Source organism: Meriones unguiculatus, chromosome 7 (assembly GCF_030254825.1).
Source record: "Meriones unguiculatus strain TT.TT164.6M chromosome 7, Bangor_MerUng_6.1, whole genome shotgun sequence".
NCBI lineage: Eukaryota > Metazoa > Chordata > Mammalia > Rodentia > Muridae > Meriones > Meriones unguiculatus.
The window spans coordinates 41,172,845-41,195,359 of NC_083355.1; the positions used below are offsets into that span (position 1 = coordinate 41,172,845).

The window sequence follows — 22,515 nt, forward strand, 5'->3', positions numbered from 1 at the left end:
TGCACGGGCACACGCCTGTGATCCCAGCACTCAGGGAGGCAGAGTCAGGTGGATCTCTGTGAGTTTGAGGCCAGCCTGGTCTACAGAGTGAATCCAGGACAGCCAAGGCTACACAGAGAAACCCTGTCTCAAAACAACAACAGCAACAACAAAAACTGGTTTATGTGTTGTATGTGTGTGTGTTCTTGTGATCATGTGCACGTGAAAGTCAGAGTTGATGCCAGATATTTTCCTTAGTTGTTCTCTTACCTTAAAAAATTTTATTCTTTCTCTGTGATGTGTGTGTGCACACACCAGCACGCTTGCACATGGACGCACAGACTCCATAGCATGCATGTGGAGGTCAAAGGCTAATTTTTGAGCTGGTTCCCTTCTTCCTTCGTATGGGGCTCAGTGGTCAAACTCAGGGTTAATTTGTCGGTCTTGGAGACAAAGGTGCTTGTACCTGCTGCGTCATCTGTCCAACCCAGACTTACTAGTTTTTTAAGGATGTATGTTAAAAAGATAACAAAAGGCAACAAATTCTTGAGAAACATGCTGAGATCTTTACAGGTGATGGGAAGAGAAACGCATCGTCCAGACGGCCGAACTGTTCTGAGCCTGAGCGGTTCTAAGCGACGGGGTCTGGCCCTTAGGTAGGGCTTGCCTCTGGGGACACTGAAGGTTACAGCAGGTCTAGAGTCTGGTTTCAGAGATTCTCGTCGTCGCTGGATACTGCGGACCAAGCCAAGCTGCTCTCCCTGGTTCACTCTGGTGGTGGCATGGTCCCCTCTGCTGGAGGGAAGCCTCGGCGGAGCGAGCCTCCTTTCTTAGCAGGTCCCAGCTGTGGGCTCCCATGAGGCTGCCCTGGGTCAGTCTGGCCTTGTTCAAGCTTGTCTTGCTTGAGTTTTTTTTTTTTTTTTTTTTTTTTTTTTTTTTTTTTTAAAGCTTTGGACATTCTTTCCTTGGGAAACACAGATGCATGGGTCTGGAATTCACCAACATCTTGGGGTGTAAATACCCGATAGCCTGTGTGGAGACTCCAGTCAGGGGCTGTTGCCAGTAGCCACAGCCGCATTAGGTGTTCTTTCTGTTCAGTGAGCGCTTGCTTGTCTCTTAAACTCTCTGAGGCAGCAGCTATTGTTACCATCTGTGGGGAGGGCATGTGTACGTGTGTGTGTGTGTGTGTGTGTGTGTGTGTGTGCGCGCGCATGTGTGTGTGTCGTTGCCCCATTTTTCCAGACCCCTTCCCCCTTTTTGTTATTAGTTACCCGTATTTGTGCTCCAAGCAGAAAAGCTGGCTTCTGTGTGGCTGGCCCCTGTTCTGACTACTAGCTGTGATCTTCACTGTTGAGGGGCTGGTCTTGAAGACAGTGCAGCTGGCCAGCCTCAGTGGGTCCATGCTGTGACCAGACCCTCCTGACTCCTCACCTCATTTGTAGCCTTTCCGTACCGTGGTGACAGCAGGGGGTTTCCGGGGCCTGCCGGCTCCATTCTCAGTGCATCCCTGGCATCTACCTGAGCTCCCCCGGAGGGCACACGGCTGCCACACCCTGGTGCCCCCCGTAAAGGTGACCTTTTCTTTGCTGGACTTCCAACAGGCAAAGCTGGTGCGCTACATCTGCAAGCAGCGGCAATGCAAGCTGAGCGTGAGCCCCAGCGACAGGAGCGCCGAGCTCAACAGCTACCCACGCTTCAGTGACTGGCTGTACATCTTCAACGTGAGGCCCGAGGTGGTACAGGTATGCAGCAGGCCAGCCGGGGACAGGCGAGAGGGGACAGGCCACAGCCGAACCTGAGAATGGCTCATATGTAGAGGCTACATGCTCTGCTCTTGGGGAAGGGGGAGAGGGTGCATGGGGAGCAGCAGCACCCAGGAGGAACCCAGGGTACCTGTGGCTACAGCAAGTATCCCTGGTGCCGGTGCGTCATAAGCTGGGACATCCCGGCCACGCTGGTCATTCACGTGGTCATCATGACAATGGTCGTCCTTCCTGGAATCCTTGGCTCTATGGCAGATATATATCAGAGGCTCAGAGTACTTATTGCCCTTGCAGAGGACCCAGGCTCAGTACCGGGGTTCAGTACCCACGCACTGGCTGACAACCATCCGTAACTTCAGCTCCCGGGGATCAGGCGCCCTCTTGTGGTCTCCACAGTCACCAAGCATGCATATGGTGCACACACATACAAAGCATTTATTCCCACAGTAAAAGGAAATGAAATTGTTGTCTCGCTCTGCTCAGAGTAAAAGGAGGGCTTTGCTCCTCTTCTCTCTTGTACTGGAGGACCCACAGGTGGAGGGAGCAGCCGGGGGAGCAGGAGACACGAATCTGAGCCCAGCCCCGCTCCCATCCTCCTGCACCCTGCTCAACCACAGCTTCCCACTTAACCAACAGTATACTCGGAGAAGGTATCAGGGTATGGGGCAGCCCTTGGGGAGCGAACGTAAGTGGCCACGTGGGAGCTGTGCTTCGCCAGGTCAAGTCTCTCAAATCTCCTCGGTCTGCAGTGTGAAAGACTTGGCCCTTGCTAGCGCTTAAAGTTAAATCCATTCAGTACGGGCACCAAGGAAAGCAGAAGGAAGGGGGGACAGATGTCACGTGTAGCCCTGCCACTCGGGAAAACTGCGCAGAACAATCCTTTTGGGATTCTGATCTTTACTTCCCCCCCAATGTAAAAACCTTTATAACATTTCTCAGGGGTAGGGAGAAGCCAGCCAGGCAGGGAGTCACTGGTCTCACTGCTGTGTCTGTTCCTTTAGACATGAGAGCTGTAATCCGAAGCCCGGATACCAACAAAACAGTATAAAATTACCTTGTGTATGATTTTTCCTGCCTGTGACATGTTGAAGGAGCAGTCTTTTTTTGGACATATGAGGGTTTATAACATTACTAAAATTGATCTCCTCTCTATATTTGGTGCAGTTGACTGGTTGGTTTGTGGTTGGTTTGAGATAGGTTCTTGCTGTGTAGCCCTGGATGGCCTGGGTCGCTGTATGTAGTCCAGCAGGGTGGCCTCAGATTTGAGGTGCTCCTCCTGCCTCTGCCTCTGCCTCCTAAATGCTAGGCTATAGGCGTGGATCACTCTGCCCAGCTGATGTGTACCTTTTCAAGGGCAGCTGCTCAGGTTGGAATGTAAGTGTGAGGCCCATCTGTGCGACAGTTTCTGTTGGGACCAGCTAGAATAATCTTGTTTGCTTGTTTTTCAAGACAGCGTTGCTCTGTGTAACCTTGGCTGTCCTGGACTCACTCTGTAGAGCAGGCTGGCCTTGAACTCACAGAGATCCACCTGCCTCTGCCTCCCCAGTGCTAGGATTAACAGATGTGTACCACCATGACTGGCTCATCTAGGATAATCTTATGTTTTGCTGGCATCACTTGACAGTTAACCCAGTGTTTTTCCCATGTTTTCACACTCTTGTGTCTTACTGTTTCTTTATTAATGTTCACTGATTGGATGTGATAAGTTAGCAGACAAAGGTCAACAGCCACTGCCTGTTCGATGTGACAGTAACCCGTATTAGTGTGATACTCTTTGTAAATACTCTGTAATTCCCCCTAGGAGACATTCCTGGATGGAAAAATGACACCAACATAAAATGTGCCTGTTCTGTCATGGGGTTGGGGAGCGAGTGGACCCCAGTCAGGCTGCCCCGAGGCCTGAGATACCCTCATGTGTAGTATGGTCCATGCTGTAGGCAGAAAGGGGTGGAATACAACCGAGGGAAACTGCTTTGTGCAACAGGCTCCTAGAACGTTTAACAGTTGCACGCCCGCACACTCGTGGGTGCGTATAGCATATACACAGAGTATAATGAGCTACAACCTCTGTCTGTCTCCTCGCCCACCTTCCTGCTCATCAGTCTTCTGCCATACAGGAAGGAGGTTGGACACGCCATGTGGGCACAGATTTAAGTACATGGACTTGGCAATTGTGCAGGAGCACGTCTCCCCCCCCCCATGCTGCCACTGTCATCTGAGTCTCACTGTGCCTCCCCCGTCCCCACGATCTGTGTCAGTACCTCCAGCTGAGGACACGGCAAGTCCAGGCATGCTCACAGAGCTGGTGACAAGGACAAACCCACGCATGGTTCAAGTCCGAAGTGCTGGACTCCAGAGTGTGCCTTTTCACTTCCATTGCTCTCTGGAGACATGCCTCGCAGCTGGTACTACGTCCCAAAGGGCTTCTCGGCAGATAGATACCTGAAGAACTTGGGAGACTCAGTCTTGTAGGGGGTGTGGGGGATCGTGGCCGGCAATGTGGAGTGTCGCCGCGGCTGCTGCCGGGGCCCCCGGAGAGCTGGGTGATGGCAGCCAGGTGAGAGGCCTCCCAGCCAGGCCGAGCTCTAGCAAGTGCGGAGTCAAGCGCTGGCTGAATCAAAGCCCCAAGAGACTCAGCAGAGCTGTGTGCTCAGTGAGTGGCAAACTCCTTTGGATCCAAGGAGCTGATGGGCAACAAGGCCCCAAGGCCAAGTGGAAGATGGGAGCCAGGATATCCTTTGGGGTGGGGAGCTCTGGGAACAGAGGGTGAGAGAACAGAAACCCTGCCTGCTGCCTGCGACCTGTCACCTGGAAACAGTTGGCACCTGAGAAGGCAGCCGCTCAGGTACCATCCATTTTCATGAGCAGATGGATGCTCCACCTCAGTATCTTGTTAGGCAATTGTTAGGATCCCCTCTTTCCCATCCATTCTCTGGCTGTTCCTAAGAAGCTGTGTCTCCGTGCACATGGACTCTGTCATAGAGACCAGGGACCCTAGTCCCTCCCAGCCCCCCACTCTTCAGGAGGCCTAGGCGTTTAGTGGAATAGCAGCCTCTTACTGTGCCAAACTGGCCCTGGGTCGCGAACACTAAAAGTTAAGTAGCATTAAGTCCCTGGCCTGCCTGCCCAAGTGCCTTAGCCCACCTCCGGCTAAGAAAGCTAACAACCACCCCAAAGCGTTGACAGGACAGCTTGACTCCCACTGATGGAGCGTCCAGAAGTCCTGCTGATGCCCTCAGGAGAGAGCTCCCACCTCAGCCTCCCAGCCTGCCACAGAGAGGTCCCAGAACCTGTCAGCATCTCCAGAAAGCCGGCTGGAGGTCTCTATATGGAGTGAAGATCCTTCTGGAGAGACCCCTTCTGCCTGACCCTCAGGTTTGACCTGGAGAGAGTCTCCTCTGAGGAGTACAGACTACAGAACTTAATCCCCACCCCCCAGCAAAAAAAAAAAAAAAAAAAAAAAGTCTCCAGTGCATTTGAGTGCGTGATTTGGACAGGCAGCATGGCATCTCTTCCTTGTTCTGGACAGGAGTTACACATTCTATGGCCGCCTCCCCGAGCGTGCCTTCGAAGGCCCGTGGGCATGGCTGCTGGAGCTGCTTTCCAGTGGGAACAGCACAGCCCTGTGGTCATGGATGTGCAGGTGTGGGTGCACCCAGAACCTAAGGAGCTGTGGGTGCCCCAGGGGCCCCTCAAGCTTCCCTAGCTGTGTATCCCTGAGCAAGTCACTTCATTCCTCCAGGCCTCTCTTTACCCATGTGAGAAAGAGTCTGGATAGTTTTGCTCAGCCCTCTCCCCAGGCAGGTTCTTTGAGAGACAAAGGAAGGCCAGAGCGGTAGAATTGTGTACCGAGAGGTGACCTAGGGAGGCTGTGTGGAACCAAACTGTCTTCTGTCAACAACTCCACAGATGGGCTATGCTGCTCCTCAGCTGTGTCTCTTCTCCAACGACCTCAGTCCTGTCCTTCAGAAAGGATTTCACGATGTTTCCCTCCTGGGCTCCTATGGAATGTGTGTCACTCGTGTGGCCTGTGGTCACAGCTGGGACCCCTCCCCCACAAGCACGTTTTCACCTCACAGGCCCAGCCAGGCTTCTTTAACTCATGGAGTCTCACAATCACCCTTTTCTCCCCTTTGTTTTTCCTATCCCTCATGAGCAGTGATCAGGAAACGAGGCAGAGACCCCTGGACTTCCCGGACATACAGTGTCTTCTTTAAATGCTTTCCACAGCTCCACGGCAGGAGCTGTTACGAAGTGAGCAGGCAGAGACCTCCCTGCTCCTGCACTCTGAGCCGGCCACTTCATCCACGGTTGCCAGGTACCCTGGCCAGACCTCTGCATGCGTGCTGCAGTCATTGAAACTGACAGTTCACGCTTGTTCCCTTCTTGTCTTTTGTTTGCTACAGTGGGATCGTACAGCATGAATTCTGTGTGATGTTAGTCTTCTTCTCGCCTTTGTGTGGATCCAGAAAATCCATTTCATTCTTCTTCTAAAGCACAATAGTGAGAGAATTCTTCAGGATGTCTGACCAAGGGCCCGGGATGCAGCCCAGTGACAGTAGCCTACGCTCGTGAAGCTGACGCGATGGCTGGGCTGAAGGAGCAGGGACATCCCCAGGAAGGTGCAGTTGAAAAGGAAGACCTCCCCCTAGCCACACACGCATATGCACACGCACACACAATGAGTCCCTGAGTTCTATCCCCCAGCACCCAAAGAAAGGAAGGAAGGGAAGGAGGAAGGGAGAAATCGGTTGTTATGAACCATTGTGTTTGGATGGGCCCACTCGCTTACACAGATGCTCACAGTGACATCAACATCAGATGAGCCTGAGAGCCTGTGCATACAGAAGTGACACCACACGCACGCATGCACGCACGCACGCACACACGCAAAAAGCCGTGTACCTAACCCCAGAGCACCTGGCAGGTTGGAAGCCCTTGCAAATCTTTTCTGGTCAAAGGGTGATAAAAATGAACAGAAATCGGTGGGGACAGGGATTGGGGGTGTTGGGGTTCCTCTCAGTGTCTCTCCGCCTCTCTGCATGCCAGGTCCAGGATGTCTGGCCGCTGAAGGGCCCAGCCTTGGCATCTCAGCACAAGCTGATGTGTCTTAGGGCTGCTCCTGAAGCCTGGGTGGAAGGGTATGGGTGTCCTTACGTGGTAGGATTTGTCCCTTCCGTCTCTTGCTTGTTGTGCTGACCTTGGCTCTTCACAGCCTCATGGCCGAGGAAGACACACCTGAATCACATACATAGGAGCTGTATGTGAAGTTAGCTCCCCTATACCGTGTTGCCTGCCTGGGGTTGGCTAACCATCGCCTTAGCTTTACGCTGCAAGGCTGGACAGTATTTATGGTCGCTTTCAAGGCAACAGTTTCTTCCCTGGTGGGTGAAGAGAGGGATGTCAAGCCTTAATCCCGGAAATCAGGAAGATGAGGCTGGAAGTTCGTGAGTTTGAGTCTAGCCTGGTCTACATAGTTCCGAGGTAACCTGAGCTGCGTAGCAAGATACTGCCCCCCAAAGTAATTAATTATTACTTAATTAGTTGACATCATGGGGCGGCAGCGGTACTTCCAGGCTTCTGGTAGGCTCGGGGGGCTCTGCATTTGTTCCTGTTTGTCCTTACCTGTCTTAGCTAGGGTTGCTATTGCTGTGATGAAACAGCAGGATAAAAATCAACTTGGGGAGGAAAGGGTTTATTTACCCCACATCATAACCCATCACTGAAGGGCAGGGCAGGACAGGAACTCAAGCAGGGCAGGAACCTAGAAGAGCCCATGCAGAGGTCATGAAGAGTGATGCTTACTGGCTTGCTTCTTTTCTTTCGATTTATGTATGTATGTATGTATGTATGTATGTATGTATTATGTATGTATGTATGTATGTATGGTCTGCATGTATGCCTGCACACCAGAAGAGGGCACCAGATCTCATTATAGATGGTTGTGGTTCCTGGGAATTGAACCCAGGACCTCTGGAAGAGCAGCCAGTGCTCTTAACCCCTGAGCCATCTCTCCAGCCCCTCAGCCTGTTTTCTTATAGAACCCAGGACCACCAGCCCAGGGGTGGCCCCAACCACAATGGGCTGGGCCCTCGCACATCAATCAGTAATGAAGAGCACGGCCTACAGTCTTGTCTCCAGCCCGATCGTATGGCGGTGGTGTCTCAGCTGAGGCTGCCTCCTCTCAGACACTCTAGCTTGGATCAGGTTGACTTTAGCCAGCTTGTCACCTGAGTGGACCCCAGCTCTCCACAGCTCAGAGTCTGCTGTGGCTCTGCTTACCCGGAAATCTTGGGTTCCTCTTCTCTCCGCACTCCTGTGGACGCCCAAGCAGATGCTTTGCCTAATGGGGCCTCAGAGATGGGACTGTTCTGCCCCTCCAGGGTGGTAGCCCAGGAAATGATGCGTTAGATGCACTGACAACCTGAACTCTGCATTGTCCACCGGTGGGTCGTGACCCCTTGGCCTTGGGTCAAACGACCCTTTCACAGGGGTCACACATCAGACATCCTGCTTATCAGACATTCGCATTGCAATACATAACTAGTAAAATTGCAATTATGAAGTAGCAGTGAAATAATTTTACGGTAGTCGGGGGGGGGGAGTTTAACCGAAATAGAAGAAACTATAAAAGGGTGGCAGCGTTGGGAAGGTTGAGAACCACTGTTCTGTATCAACACAACTTTTCAATTATGTGGATGTTGGGCTGTTTCTGCGTTTGAGTCTGCCTAAGAGGGCCTAGGCTAAGAGCTTGGATTCTCTGACACTCTCTCTGCCCTGGGGGCTCCAGGCTTAGGTGAACACACAAATTGAGAGCTGACATAAGGTGCTCTGGTGGAAGCCAGCATGAGAGGTTTGAGACCATCCCATCCCAGCCAGGCAAGGAAAGCCCACACAGGGAAGACACGGGCGGCACCAGGGAGGTCATGGATCAGCCCCTAAGTAGGGTGGGAAAAGCACCCAGACAAGGGGACAGTATCTGGGGGGACCCTGAGGCTGGGAAAGTCAGAGCTGTGCTCACAGATACCCTGGAGAGAGGTCTGTGAGGAGGCCGGTGAGGAAACTGGGCCAGATCAGGAGCTCTGCGTGCACAGAGCACGGGGCGTGGGTTTGTTTTAAGGGGGATAATTGAAGCATGTGAGAGAGCAAGGGAGGAGGGTTGGATATTGGAATTGTCTTAAGGAAAATAAAGCTCCCACTGGTGAGCAGGCAGAGTTCACCATGGGGCTGCTGGAGAGAGCCTGCTGGGAAATGGTGGCCCCAAGGCCTAAGGCCTGGGGAGTAGCAATAGTGGGAGTGGGAATGGACCTAGAGACAGGTTCAGAGGCAAGTCCCCCTCCCTCAGCTCCCACATCCCTGCCCACAGGTTAAGTCTAAACATCACAGCTTTTGGTTTCTGGCTGCAAGTGGGGAAATGATTTCAGAGCCTGCTGGCCAGGAGCCATTTTTCCCCCCTTCAGCAATTTCCCTGTTGGAAGTTGTTACAGGAAGCGGGGAGGCTGGCTGGGATCAGTTCTAGCAGGCAGCGGCGGATGCCGTGCTCAACCTGGGCTCCAGCACGGAGCCTCACTGTGCCTCCCTTCATGAGCTCCTGTAGCTGGCGCTTCGGAGCCGAGGATGTCCGTAGGTCTGCTAAAGGACTCTCGGCCTACTTGCTCTTCCTGTCAACCCCACAAACCCAGGAAGCAGGTCCACTGTGTTGCCTTGAGGAGGAATTGGAACAGAAATGTCGGCCCCGGTTGCCTGTGCTGGAGGAAGTGAGATTGTTGCACTGGATGCCAGGTCTCAGTGTGGATGCTGGATCTCTGGCACAGCTTGGTACACTGGACCTGACATTGGTATGTGGAAAGGAAGATGCAAATGACAAACTTTGTGTATGGGAGGTGGGAGCATTTGTGTGATGCATGCGCACATGCACACATGTGTCCCAAACATGCACACACACAATCCTGGTTAATCTTTATGCCTGGGGAAGGGGCAAAGAGTCCTCACTTTCTGGCGTAGCAAACTGAAGCTTGGAGAAATTGACTTGTCAGAACTGTGCACCGAGCTAGCTGATGGCAAGGTTGACATTCAAACTCAGGTGGTTATGGTCCATAGCCATGGGCTCCACCTCACCCCAGAGCAGCCCAGTTCAGCGTTACTGTCTGTGGTGGTGTGCCAGAGTTGGCTGCCTTTCTCTCACATTCCCACCCTTTACTGCCCTCTCCCCACCTTCTTTTTTCTCTTCTTTGTGTCCGTTCATTACATAGTCGTCAGTTATTTACATCTTCCTAGGTACCCAAATGAATTATCTCCGAGATTCATTGATGGAGAAAGATACTGTGCTCCAGGGCCTCCCAGCCTGAGAATGCACTTGTTACAAATAACCACCGTGGACAACTGAGTGAGGGAGGGCTGCAGACCCCAAGGGGAGGGAGCGCATCACTCTTTCACTAGTTAATTCACTCTCTCCGTGAGCACGTGCTTAGCCGTGGTTGGGTGCGTGTATGCCACTTTCCGGTTGATAGAGTAATGCATTTTTTTCTGATCCCGCACCAAGGTGTGTTTTAAGCCTCTAGGGTGGGGGTACCACTGGGCTCTGGCAGCCTGTAAGGAGTCACAGGTAAGAGCGTGCCTTGCAGCCCTATGCTGCGTGGTGCTGTGAACTATGAACCCATCCCCTGGCTGGAGCTCTGGGTAATTGAGCGCAGTACAAAGTGATCACACTGGATGCGCCGTGAGGACGGGGATCTGGCTCTCTCCGTCACGGCTTCATCTCCAGTGTTTACACACTGGTATGCTTTCTGAATGTTCGCACTCAGATACCATCTGAGGCCTTTCTGCCTCCCGGGCTGAGATGTCACAGGAGCTCTGTCATCTGAACGGGTGAAGGCAGCTCTCCAGTGATCTCTGGGGAGGCCGGGGCCATTGAACCTGCCAATCATTGCGGCAGCTATTTCTAGGCTGTTTGTGTCCACAGGCTATAGGCTGGACTTGGGTTACAGCCCCATGGTTCTGGAGTGGGGAGTGCTGAGCCTCCCCTGGACATTGTTAGCTTCCAAGCTGCCAGTTTGCGCATGTGTACCCTTCTCCTCTAGGAGGGCAGCGGTGAAGACAGGATTGCTCTAAGAGAGATCTGATGAGCCAAGATTGCACAGGGGAATGTTTGTGTCAGCTCTGCCCTGCTTCATCTGTCATGAAGCATGATTTCTTCCTTTGATACCTTTTGTGTATATGTAGGGTGTGCTCATGTGTGTGTGCATGTGTGAAGGCCCGAAGGATGTTGGGCTCTGTGACTCTCCACCTTACTCCTTAGAGAACGGTCTCTCACTGAACCTGGAACTTGGCTAGTATCCTGCAATCCCTAGTGCTTATCCTGTCCCACTGTAGTTGGGTTTCTGGTGTGCACAGTTTTTTTTTTTTTTTAATGTGGCTTCTGGGGATTTGAACTCAGGTCCTCATAGCTGTACAAACACTGTCAACCATGGAGCAATCATCTGTCCCTAGTCTGTCATCCTGCTAATAACTTGCTGCAGGCAAATTCCAGGATTCCTTGCTTCCAAAAGCATAGCCCACTTTGAGCAAGGCAGCAGGCTTGAGAAAGAAATCTGCTTGAGGGTGGGTGTGACCTCTGGACAGGTGACCCAAGGCCTGCCCAGGGAGGCCGACAAAATCCTGAGCTTTCATCTGCCAGCTGTGTGCTTGGACAAGTCCCCTAACTTCTCTGCGCCTGTTTTCTCGTGTGCTAGCTGTTCTGGAGAGATGTGTGGAGTCCCGTCTGGTACCGTTTGCCTCCTCGGCCCCCACACTCTGTCAGCTCGCAGCTCGCAGAGGCTCTGTTTCCATGCATGTCCCAGATCCATCTGTGTCTTTTCCATTGGCGGCGCACCTCTGTCACACCCGGATCCAGTTTCCCCTCTCCTCACTTCATTTTTCATGAGCCCCGTGTGCTTTTGCTTAAAACCCACATCCGAAAAGCTGGCCTTTTTGAGTTCAGTCCTTCATCAGTATCTAGCCCTGTCATCATTCCCTTGAAAGCCCCGAAGTAGTCTGTGTCCATCTCCTTCCACACTTCCTGCCTCTTTTCCTTCTGCCAGACATTGGAACAATACAGGCTGTTTCCTGCTGCAGCCATGGGCCCTGGTGTGTTCATGTCTTCTGCCCACATGGTTCTGTGTCCCCAACCTCCTCCTCTTCTGCAGGGCTGAGAAGTCAGGTCCCCAGCGAAGCTGTCCTGTCTAAACCAGATGCCCCTCAGACCCACCCGTCTCACTCAGCACATCCTTCCTCGAGATTACGCACAAATTTCAGTTACACATTTTAGTTAGTTTTGAATTTGTTCATTCTTTTGATTCTTGCTAGAAGAGACTAGGTTGTGCTCACTGTAATAGCCACAGTGCTGAGTAAAGTCCTCTGCACACAGCTCTTTTCTAATGAAGGATAGATAGGTTAAAAAAGATCAGGGTACCAGGGACACAGCAAACACTTGTTAAGTGTTGTATCCTCCTCCCAGTAGTCAGAGCTTCTCTGCAGTAAATGCAGCCCCGGGAGAAGCATACACATGGTGGTGACACCATTAGGAAGTGCCTCCTGAACGAGCAGCCCTGTGTGGGAGGCAGGCAGGCCTCAGGCAGCCCAGCCTCGCTTCTTCTCCCTACCACCGTGCCTGTCAAAAGGGCCACTTCCCTCGGAACTGTGGCTGCCGTCTCAGGGAGGGCTCTGATTGGATCAGCCTCGGTCGCATTCTGTGACCAGCAACCCCTTCGGAAGACGGAGAGCAGGGGTCAGAGGGCCCAGCCTGGGCAGAGGAGCCTGTAGGGTCAAGGGCCACCTGCACTCAGAAACAAGCTCCCGATCAAGGTGTAGTGGTACGCCTCTGCACTGTGAGCTACTCAGGAGGCTGAGGCAGGAGGATAGCGGATTCAAGTCTTGCTTGAGTGTCTCGAAACTTCAAAGGAAAAAGGAGGAGGAGTTCCGCCTAGTAATCTCCAGTACTACACTGGACAGTGGGGCTTCCCAGAAGGGGTTCCCAAAGCCCTGCCAGGACAGATGTATGCACAGCAGGACAGAAGGCTGTGTACACATCTTGGTTGCTAACAGTGACCCCCATAGAAAAGGGTCACCTCACATGAGAGGACCGTCGGCTTCCACTTCCCATCAGCAGACAGGGCTTCTGTGCCCGAGCAGGAGCTACAGGCCCCTGGCTCACAGATGGCCTAGCAAGGCCTCTTAGATACCCTATGACTCTGCTGAGACTGTGTTCTTAAATATAATTAGTGAGGCCATTTGTTTTGTTTTGTTTTGTTTTGTTTTGTTTTATTAACATTTCCGTGTGCTTATTTTAGAAAATACAGAAGAACAGAGAAAATAAGGCCTATGATCACATTCAGAGAGGATCATTGCTTCTTGGGTTTAGCATTTCTCCTCTCCCCCCATTTTGTGACAGCGTCTCATGATTTCAGGCTGGCCTTGAACTCACTATGTAGCCAAGCCTAGCCTTGATCTTATGACCTTCGCGCCTCCACATTCCCAAATGCTGGAATTAGAGGTTTCTACCACAGTGATTAGATTTTCCCTGCTGATCAGTGCTTACTCAGATGTTCATGTTCAGAATGTGAAGTCTAGGGAGTATAATAGTTCTGTATCCTATCATGAAATCTGCAGGTAAACGGTGGGATCTGGAAAAGATCATCCTGAGTGAGCTATCCCAGAAGCAGAAAGACGCACACGGTATATACTCACTCATACAGACATATAATATAGGATAAACCTACTAAAATCTGTACACCTAAAGAAACTAATCAAGAGGGAGGACTCTTGCTAAAATGCTCAATTCCTATCCAGAAAGACAAAGAGGATGGACACCAGAAGAAGGAGAAAAGAGGGAACAAGTCAGGAGCCTGACACAGAGGACCTCTGAAAAGCTCTGCCCTGCAGACTATCAATGTAGATGCTGAGACTTATGGGCAACCGTTGGGCAAAGTGCAGAGAATCTTAGGAAAGAAGTGGGAAACAGTAAGATCTGGAGAGGACAGGAACTCCACAAGGAGAGCAACAGAACCAAAAAATCTGAGCCCAGGGGTCTTTCCTGAGACTGATATTCCAACCAAGGACTATGCATGGAGATAACCTAAGACCCCTGCACAAATGTAGCCCATGGCAGTTCAGTATCCAAGTAGGTTCCATTGTAATAGGAACAGGAACTGTCTCTGACATGAACTGATTGGCCTGCTCTTTAATTACCCCTGCCCCCAGGGGGAAGCAGCATTACCAGGCCACAGAAGAAGACAATGCAGCCACTCCTGATGAGACCTGATAGACAGGATCAGAAGGAAGGAAAAAAAGACCTCCCCTATCAGTGGACTTGGGGAGGGGCATGCATGCAGAGGGTGGAGGAAGGGAGGGATTGGATGGGAGGAGGGAGGGAACCACAGAGGGGGGACACAAAGTGAATAAAGTGTAATTAATAAAGAAAAAAAAGTTAAAAAAAAATAGTTCTGTTTCCTAATGGTTTACCTCTTGGTCTTAGTGCTGCCAGGGGTGGGGGTGGGGTGGGGCATGCAGGGGATGGGGGCGGTGACAATAGCACTGGGAAGGTAGCTGTTTCCTTCTGGGAAGAGCGGGCAGACTTCTTTGTTCCGTCCCTTCCTTTTAATGGTGTAGTTCACGCGTGATTTAGGCTGTAATTGTTCAGCGAGGACTCCCAGTGTTCCTGTGGCTGATGTGAGCAGCACCTGAATGTCTGTTCTGGTCCTCCCAGTGACCTTCAAGAACGCATGCTGTGACGCTCAGTGTGCAGCAAATGGGAGGAAGTCACCTACGTGAGGCCACAGAGGTGGAAAGTGGCAGAGCCAGGATGAATCTCCAGGAAGTGAGGCTGCAAAACTGGGACACAAAATTCTCCTTCTCTTCTTTGTGTCCTTCTCAGGACCCTTGTTGTCTCGTTCCCTCTGTAATGCCGGAGCTCTTTACATTTATTTGATCTGTTCTGAGTGTGTTCATGTGTTCATATATAAGTGTATGCATGCGTGTGAATTTGGAACCAAAGTCAATATCATGTCTTCCTCAACTGCTCTTCACCATATTTTTTGAGACAGGGTTTCTCTCTCCCCCCCCCCCCCGCCCCCACTAAGTCTGGAACTCACTGATTGGCCAGACTGCCTGGCCAACAAGCCTGAGGGATCTTCCATTTCTGTAACCCCAAGATTACAGCTTACAGCCGCCTTTGCCTGGCTTCGTCTACTTGGGGTCTGAACGTGGATCTTTCTGCTTGAGTAGCAAGCACTTCACCAACTAAACCATCTCCCCAGTACCCTGTAACCAGGATTTTCGACTATTTTATTGGATTCTTTTTCCTACATCCTTACTCCATCCCTATTCTTTTCAACCCCCAATACCAGGTGGGAGAGAAAGAAGGATAGAGGGGAAAGAGGGACATCAATGTCGTTAGGCCCCTTGCTGCTGACTTAGGCACCTTTGCTGCTGACTAGGGTCGCTGAGGTCCTTGGGGCAAGTTTGGTCTTCATCATCAGAATATCTCCAACCGGTAATAGTAGCAGGAGCAAAGAGGGGCGGTGGCAGCCCTGGCACTGGTGTGCTCTCTGCAGAGTCCCCAGAATTTCAAACTCAAACTGACGTCAGCTTGCGAAATCACACCCCAGCTAGAGCACCAGACAAATCATAGTCAGCTGTTGTGGGAAATCTGAAGCAACCCGTAGCTACCCTGCACCTAGGAGGAGAACAAAAATATATTTCCAACATAGCTGGGTGTTTGTTTTTTTTGTTGTTGTTGTTTTATTTTTAAAGATTTATTTATTATTTATACAACATTCTGCCTGCACACAAGATCTTACTATAGTTGGTTCTGAGCCACCATGTGGTTGACTGGGAATTGAACTCAGGACCTTCAGAAGAACAGCGAGTGTTCTTAACCTCTGAGCCATCTCTCCAGCCCCCATAGCTGGGTTTTTTTAAGAAACTAAAAATCCTCACTGCAGTACCCTTAATTTTATTTCTTAAAAAACAAAAACAAAAACACGGTTATTGCTCTAGAGAAATATTCTCCAAATCCAATTGTAAGCGTTCATTGTACAAATATTAGAAAGTACAGGAAAAACCTCAAAAAGAAAATCGAAATCGCCCCCCAGACACTGGCAGTTTGTGTCTTCCTGACTTCCTTCTCGCAATTTCCTTATTTTGAGAGAGGAAGGGTCGTCAGTCCTGGGGTCACTTCCAGCTGTGTGACAGCTGCACACGTTCCTCTGCTGCCGTCTCGTCTGCTGTCCGGGGCATGCTGTAGCTCTTAAGGCGCTAGTGTGCCCCAAATGCCTTAGAAGCTGTGGGGGCTGGAGGGTAGTTGTAGTTCATGTGGAGATGGGGAGTCCCCGGATGACTCACGGGAGGTGAGAGGTAGCCGTGCTCCCTCCTGGCTCACTTCTAGCGAGGCAGAGAAAACTGAGTCCTGGCATCCTGCCTGGGTCCCCACCCCCTGCCAGGGGGCCGCCTGGAGCCCGACTCGGCCTCTGCCTCATGCCCAGCACCTGCTCTGGGAAGTATGTGCTGACTCCCCAACTCCCAGGCACAAACTATTTTTGGCTCCAGTGGCCAGTCGCTAGTAATGAAAACAGAAACCCCTCTCCCTGCCCTGCTCTTCCGTGGGACAGTGCACTGGGGGTCAGGGCTGCTGCGCTCGGACCCCCTCACCATGAATTGCCTGTGTTGCTGGGTGATGACAAAGGCGTCAAGGGACCCAGAAGCCCCACCACCCACCTTGTCGAGAGAAGCCCGAGGCTCAAGCCGGCCTGCACCAGATGAGAATTGTGAGGTAGGCAGTGGAGGGCTTTTCCACGGGTCCCTTCCGCTGGACTCCTGAGTTCTTGCTTTGCCCGCTGGCAATAGAACACACCAGAAAAGCACGCATTTTAGGGGAGGTGACTGTCATTTCCTATCTCTTTCCGTCCCTCTCCCATGACAGGAAATGGTTAGGGAGCAGTGGGAATCTTAGGAGTTGACGGCCTGTCTTTATAATGAAGGAGTTGGCATCTGGTTGAAACGGGACACAGTTGTTTTGAGTCTGCTGTGCCCACAGGAGCTGACCTGTTCCTGCTTGGAGGGGTTGAGCCTGCCTTACCTTTTCGGCTTCTGGACAGCCAGGTCAGGGAAATGGGGCCACATAGAGAACCTAAGAGCCGACTGTAGAGAAATGGGGCCAAGGCCCAAGATGCGTAACTGGATGAGCCCCAGTTTTTATAGCCAGCAAGCCTTTATGTCTGAGCCACTTCAGAGTGATGGCAGCACCCATAGTTGTTATTTTTATGGTTAAACTGGTCGGAAAGGAGGAAGCACTCTGAGGAGCTAAGAATCAGGCCCCCGTGGACCTTAGGCCTTGTCTTGGAAGCCTGGTGTTGGGTATAGCTGGCCCCTTGAGGTTTCCGTCTTCCTGCTGTAGGTGGATAGGGTGGGTAAGATTTGTTCCCTCTATATCATCTGTGTTAGGGGCTTGGCAGGTTCTACAGTGACACTCCAGGACGGGTTGCTTTGGATTACATAGGGCTCTGCCTCCACGAGTCCAGCATGTGGCTTGGCACCGCTTGGGCAGTTGTCTTTGGAGATGAGGCTCAGTGCAGAGTTCAGGGACTTCACCTCAGCTCTTGTGTTGTACCAGCTCAGGAGACCTGGAAGGAATGGGGCCTTGACACCCGGGTAGGGGGCGCTTGCCAGGAGCAGAGGAAACTCTCGTGGGTAAAGTCCCGAGTGAATGTGTGCGTTGATGTAGACACAGCCATGTCAAGGACCACAGAACCGCGGAGGTCCCTGGAAAACAGGAAAGCAGGGTGAGGCTTGAGAGAAATGGCAAAGCCTTCCTTGGGGAATCAAGTGCGAGTGTTAACTGTGTAGACACATGGACCCAGCTCCTACCCAGATTAGCTACTCTGATTCCTTGACCCGGCTGCACCCCATAAGCCTGCCTCCTTGTTTACTTGTATATAGTAACTCTGCCTCCCTGTTCAGCTGTATACAGTGCCAGCTCCTCCCTGCTCAGCTCTATGTAAGAGTCACACTGAGTTTCTGGGACACTACCTTCTCTCCATCTAACAGCCTTGGACACCCAACTGCAGCTTTTCTATCTGTGTCCGTCTCTGTCTTCTCTTCACTCTCTTGGAGTCTTCATTAGTGCATGAACATGGCAAGGCCCATGGGTTCCTGTGGGTGTAGAGAACCAGGGCCTTGTCTCCAGTGCTGTTGGATGACAGGGAGGTTTCCTCTTCTAGGTCCTGTTTTGTTTTTTGGCTTTTTCCCCCCTCTGTAAATTCACTTTTGGGCTGCATTATCTCTAAGGTCCCTTTGAAGTCTGCCTCTGATTTTGGCAGGCGATGGGTTTCTCCTCATTTTATTGGGTATCCATTGGCTCTTTTTATATCCTCAGAACCTGGTAGCTATGGTGACAGCCCCCTGTCTTGGGTCCTAGCCATGCTCCCAGAAGCTTTGTTAGGCTTCCCTAGCTTTGGGGCCCAGTGTTGCTGCAGGGCTGCTAGTGTTCAGCAGCCCTGGAAAACTACAGAGAAGGCTGCCTGCCCCAGGGTCTCCTGACAGCTCTGCAGTGGCTCCTGTTTGGGCACCTGAAACAATGCACCCCTTGTCTGTAGGCAGAGAGTCTGCCTCTCAGATCTCCAGCCCTTGGCTCCTGCCTACATCCTGGCTCATTCCCCGCGGGGACAGACAGACAAACTACCCAAAAGACATGACACTGGTGTAGCGATCTCTTGGGGGGGGGGGGTGTCTGTGCTTAGGCTCCCAGTCCTGCAGGGCTGAAGCTGGGGGTCAGGCAGGCAGCCGCGATCCACATGCTGCCCTGGGTACCCTCCCATGCAGCAGGACTTGCCAGCTCTACGCAGAGTTCTCGTCCCACAAACCTGGAGGAGACAGATGTAGGTAGGAGGAGAGGGGGAGCTGCGGCTGGGGGTGCAGATAACCGGTAAAGACTCTGGGTTTAGTCCTGGGTACTGAAAAAATGAGGGAAGGGACCAGCAAACAGTAAAGGTGGCTGGAGGCATGGCCATGTCCCTGTACCATGTCAGGGTCCTCAGTGTCTCTTAGAAGGACCGGGTTGCCCGTAGGAGATGTTCCAGACCAGCTCTGGCCCTTTGTGGCACCCGGAGCTGCCAGGGCAGGCCCAGTTTAGGCCTGTCGTCACGGCTCCCCATTTGCTTTGAGAAATGGCTTGGTATGGTGGCACAGCTCTGCTCCTGTGTCACCCAGCTGTCACCTGCTCATTCCTCTTCATGCCTGCTGCATCAACAAAGGAGGCCAGGGAAGCCCGAAGATCTGGGGAGCTGTGCCCTAGAGCAGGGGAGGCTCAGGGAAGGGCTTCTGGCCTTGGCTAACTCAGGTCTGGCCCCTCTCATAGCCCTGTTTTGTGCGGGGCTGTGTATGGGAATTTCTCGCTTGCCAGTTTCCCAGAAGCAAAGTGTCGCTCAAGTGTTAATGCAGCTCTTTGGCGGTAGTCAAACTATCTCCCCTAACCCCAGGACTTCCTTTCAAATGGGCTTTAATTTTTTTAAGATGTGCTTTTATTATTTTTAAGCCTGTGCATGCCTGTGCACACGGATGCTCGTGCCCACAGAGGCCAGAGGTTCAGATCCCCCTGGCGCTGGAGCAGGAGGGGTTTGTGAGCCGCCAGACACAGGACCTGGAAATAAGCCCCACTCTTCTGCAAGGGGGCGGTCTGTCGCCTGCTCTCTGACTGAGAGGGTACTCCAGGGTTATATCATCTTCTGCTCTTTCCTGTTGGAGACTGAACCTAGAATCTTGAACAAACTATTACAGTTCTGGCTTGAGCTTTACCGTGGGGTCTTGGGGATAATGGTGTTTAGTTCTTGAGACAGGTCTCCCTCTGTAGCTTAAGCTGGCATTGAATTCGAAACCTTCTCTTTACTCAGGGAGGGTGGCGAGCAAGGGAAGCAGCATCTCCCAAGCTCAGGTACACGTGTGTTTCTCTCACGGGCCTTGTCTGGCCCTTTTCAACGGGCAGTTGGGCATATGTACCGATAATGTGGAAGCTGACAGGCACAGGCTGTGTTTTTGAGTGGCAGGTGTGGGCCTGGCCAGAAGCCTGTCCTGGATGACCCTTCCTACCAATGTTATGCTGAGGTGGGGCCAGGGATGCCAGTGCAGGGGTAAGCAGGAAAGGAGGAACAATGAGGCCCAGGGCCTCTGGGAGATGAAGCCCGACACAGCTGGTGAGTATTTACGGAGTGGTGGAATAAACCCACCCAAAGAGCTGTGGTCCATAGGCCACAACTAGCCCGCCATGTTGAAGGGATGAAGTTGGTTCTTTGCTGTTATTGTTTGAGGAGGGGAGAACAAAGGATCTTGTGACAGATGAAAATGATAAAAAGTTCAAGTGACCCTGAGTGTCATTTGAACATAGCCACACCTACTCATTTACATGTCGTACTTGGGATGTTTGGGTACAGCCATGGCAGAGTGGAAGGGGCCTTTCTGTGCCCATGTGGGAAAGTGGGGTTGGGAGACTGTAATGAGACAGGTAGTTGGCACTGAAGCTGGACAGCGACACCATGTGTAATCTACAGCTGGAAACTCCCAGGCAGTAGTGGAAAGTACCAGGAAAAGAACTGGCATTCATTCAGGGCCGGGACTAAGGGGGTGGGGGTAGGGAGGAGGCCTCCTGGGAGCCCCTTGCAACTGCCTTCATCCCCACTGCTAAGAGCTCACCCTACTCCAGTTGTCCCCTCGATTCTGGCTGGCGTTACAGTGCATTCATGTGTTTGTGGGCCATGCCAAGCAGGATGGCCGCTGGCGTAACCACTGTCCTCTCCCCGGCCCGATTGTGCGTGGATGGCTCCTTGTGTCTCCCCGTGTCAGCCGGCACAGATTCTAAATATAGACGCAGGCTGCCCCGTGGCTGCTGGTAAGTCCTAGGACACCATTTGATACCCAGTGTGACCTGTGACCCCAGCCACTGCCAGCTGGTGGAGACAGGGCATGGGGGCATTTTGGCCAAACCGTTTCCTGCTTTTGGCTACAGAGAACGGAGACTAGCAGGCTCCTGTTAATGGCGTGGCTTAATCGTCACAGGCTGGGGTGACCTCTGTTTGCAACTGGCCCTGCTTTCTCATTATTACCAGAAAGGATAATTTAAGGTCGCTCACTAGGAAGCATAAGTCATGGTTTGAGGGAAAGTGACAGAGCCAAGAAGGCAGCGTTCCTGCTGCCCTGCTCATGGCGCTATATGAACCCCGAGGCATGTTGGGCCCACGGATGGACATATGGCTTCCCTCAGCTCCTAGCTAACACATTTTATCTTGGCTTAGCAGCTGGAGAGAGCAGCAGTTCTTCCAGAGGCAATGTGGCCGCCCGGCCTCTATCCCTTCTCTAGCTCTCTGGGGCATTCCAGAGGGAGGCTGACTTTGTTCTTGGCTTTCAGATGAGCATCTTCTGTAGGCCACCAGGTGGGTGGGCAGCCAGGGGGAAACCCAATCGAGAGGGTTTCCCAGTGGCTCTCCCCATAAGCTCCCCTTCAGCAGGAGGCCGGCTGATTCCTAATCTGCTTCTGGTTCTCCGGCACACACGGGAGTGACTCCGGTTTGCCCTCGTTCCCTCACAGACTGCCCTGTGCTTGATGGGTGGGTGAGTCACATCTGTATGTGAAGTCTGGGGGCTTTGAGTTGTTTTGGGATGTGCTGAGGAGGCTCATCTCACGGGGGGGGGGGGAGGTCCGCTGGGCAGCCATAGGTACTTTTTTCGGTTAGTCCCCCGGATTCAAGCACACTTGCCTCACAGAATTTCTCTTGATTAACTGCAACTTCTCTTGACTAACATCGGGTCCCAAATCAGTCCTAAGAGTCAGAAGGGCTCACACTTCACGTGCAGGGTGGCCGGCTCATGGCCCGGCTCACTGCTGGGCGGCAGGCCTCCAGTGCCAGCATACAGAACAGTTTAGAAGTCCCTGGTCAGATCCACCGCTGGAAGGCACCCCAATCTTCCAGCAGCCTCCAGTCCCAGGCCCTCTGCTCTGTGTCCATGCTCTGCTCTTTTTCATCAGAATTAGTTGCCACCAAGTAAAAGAAATAACCATTCAAAGATCCAGATTCTCATTACTGTTCAGAACAAACAAGCCAGGGTCTTCTGCAGCCCAGGCTGCCTCATGCTGCTTCTGTAGCCACACCTGGCTTTGAACTTCTGATCCACCGGCTTCAACTGTTCAAGTTTAGGTAACAGGATGGCACACCAAGCCCAGTTTTCAGTTTTAATTTTTTTTTTTTTTTAATGCCAGAAGTTCTGGCACCCTTCCTGGCTTTCTATACCCATAACACCAAGAGCAATGGGTGGGTTTCTGGTTAGCCTTTCACTTTGTGGCAGAAAATACCTTATTATTAAAAAAAAAAAAAAAAAAAGGTACAAAGTTATACTGCTGCAACTTCTGGGGACCAGGGTTGCCTTCTCCCAAGTTCCTCATCTGCCTCCTCGTGCCAGGGAGATTAAGTGGTAGAGAGAGCTGTCACTCAGAAGTGATGGCAGGGGACTGGTGTAAGTGGAGTGCTAAGCAATCTGATTACATCCCTGTGGGGTGTGTATTCACACCCCTCCAAGCCAGGCAGAAACCCTGAGTGGCCCATGCTGGGGGCAGGGGTGGGGCTCCAGTATACAGAGAGCTCCAGGTGTCTTTATTCTCTAGCATCCTTGCGACCCACAACTTTGGTCTTGCCTGCCTTCTAGCACTGTTTGAATCAGATCATCTAGAGCAGGCGTGAGGGAAGGACAGAAAGAA

At 52.0% G+C, this 22,515-nt stretch overlaps 1 protein-coding gene across 3 annotated transcripts in view; it reads left to right on the forward strand.

Annotated features, from left to right (window-relative positions):
* Ksr1 (kinase suppressor of ras 1) overlaps nucleotides 1-22,515 on the forward strand; it is a 135,417-nt gene that overhangs the window by 71,291 nt on the left and 41,611 nt on the right. For all 3 annotated transcript variants that reach the window (XM_060387191.1, XM_021639783.2, XM_021639784.2), the window contains exon 2: nucleotides 1,581-1,721. In XM_060387191.1, coding sequence (XP_060243174.1) covers nucleotides 1,581-1,721 — 141 coding nt within the window. The remainder of the gene's footprint in view (nucleotides 1-1,580; nucleotides 1,722-22,515) is intronic.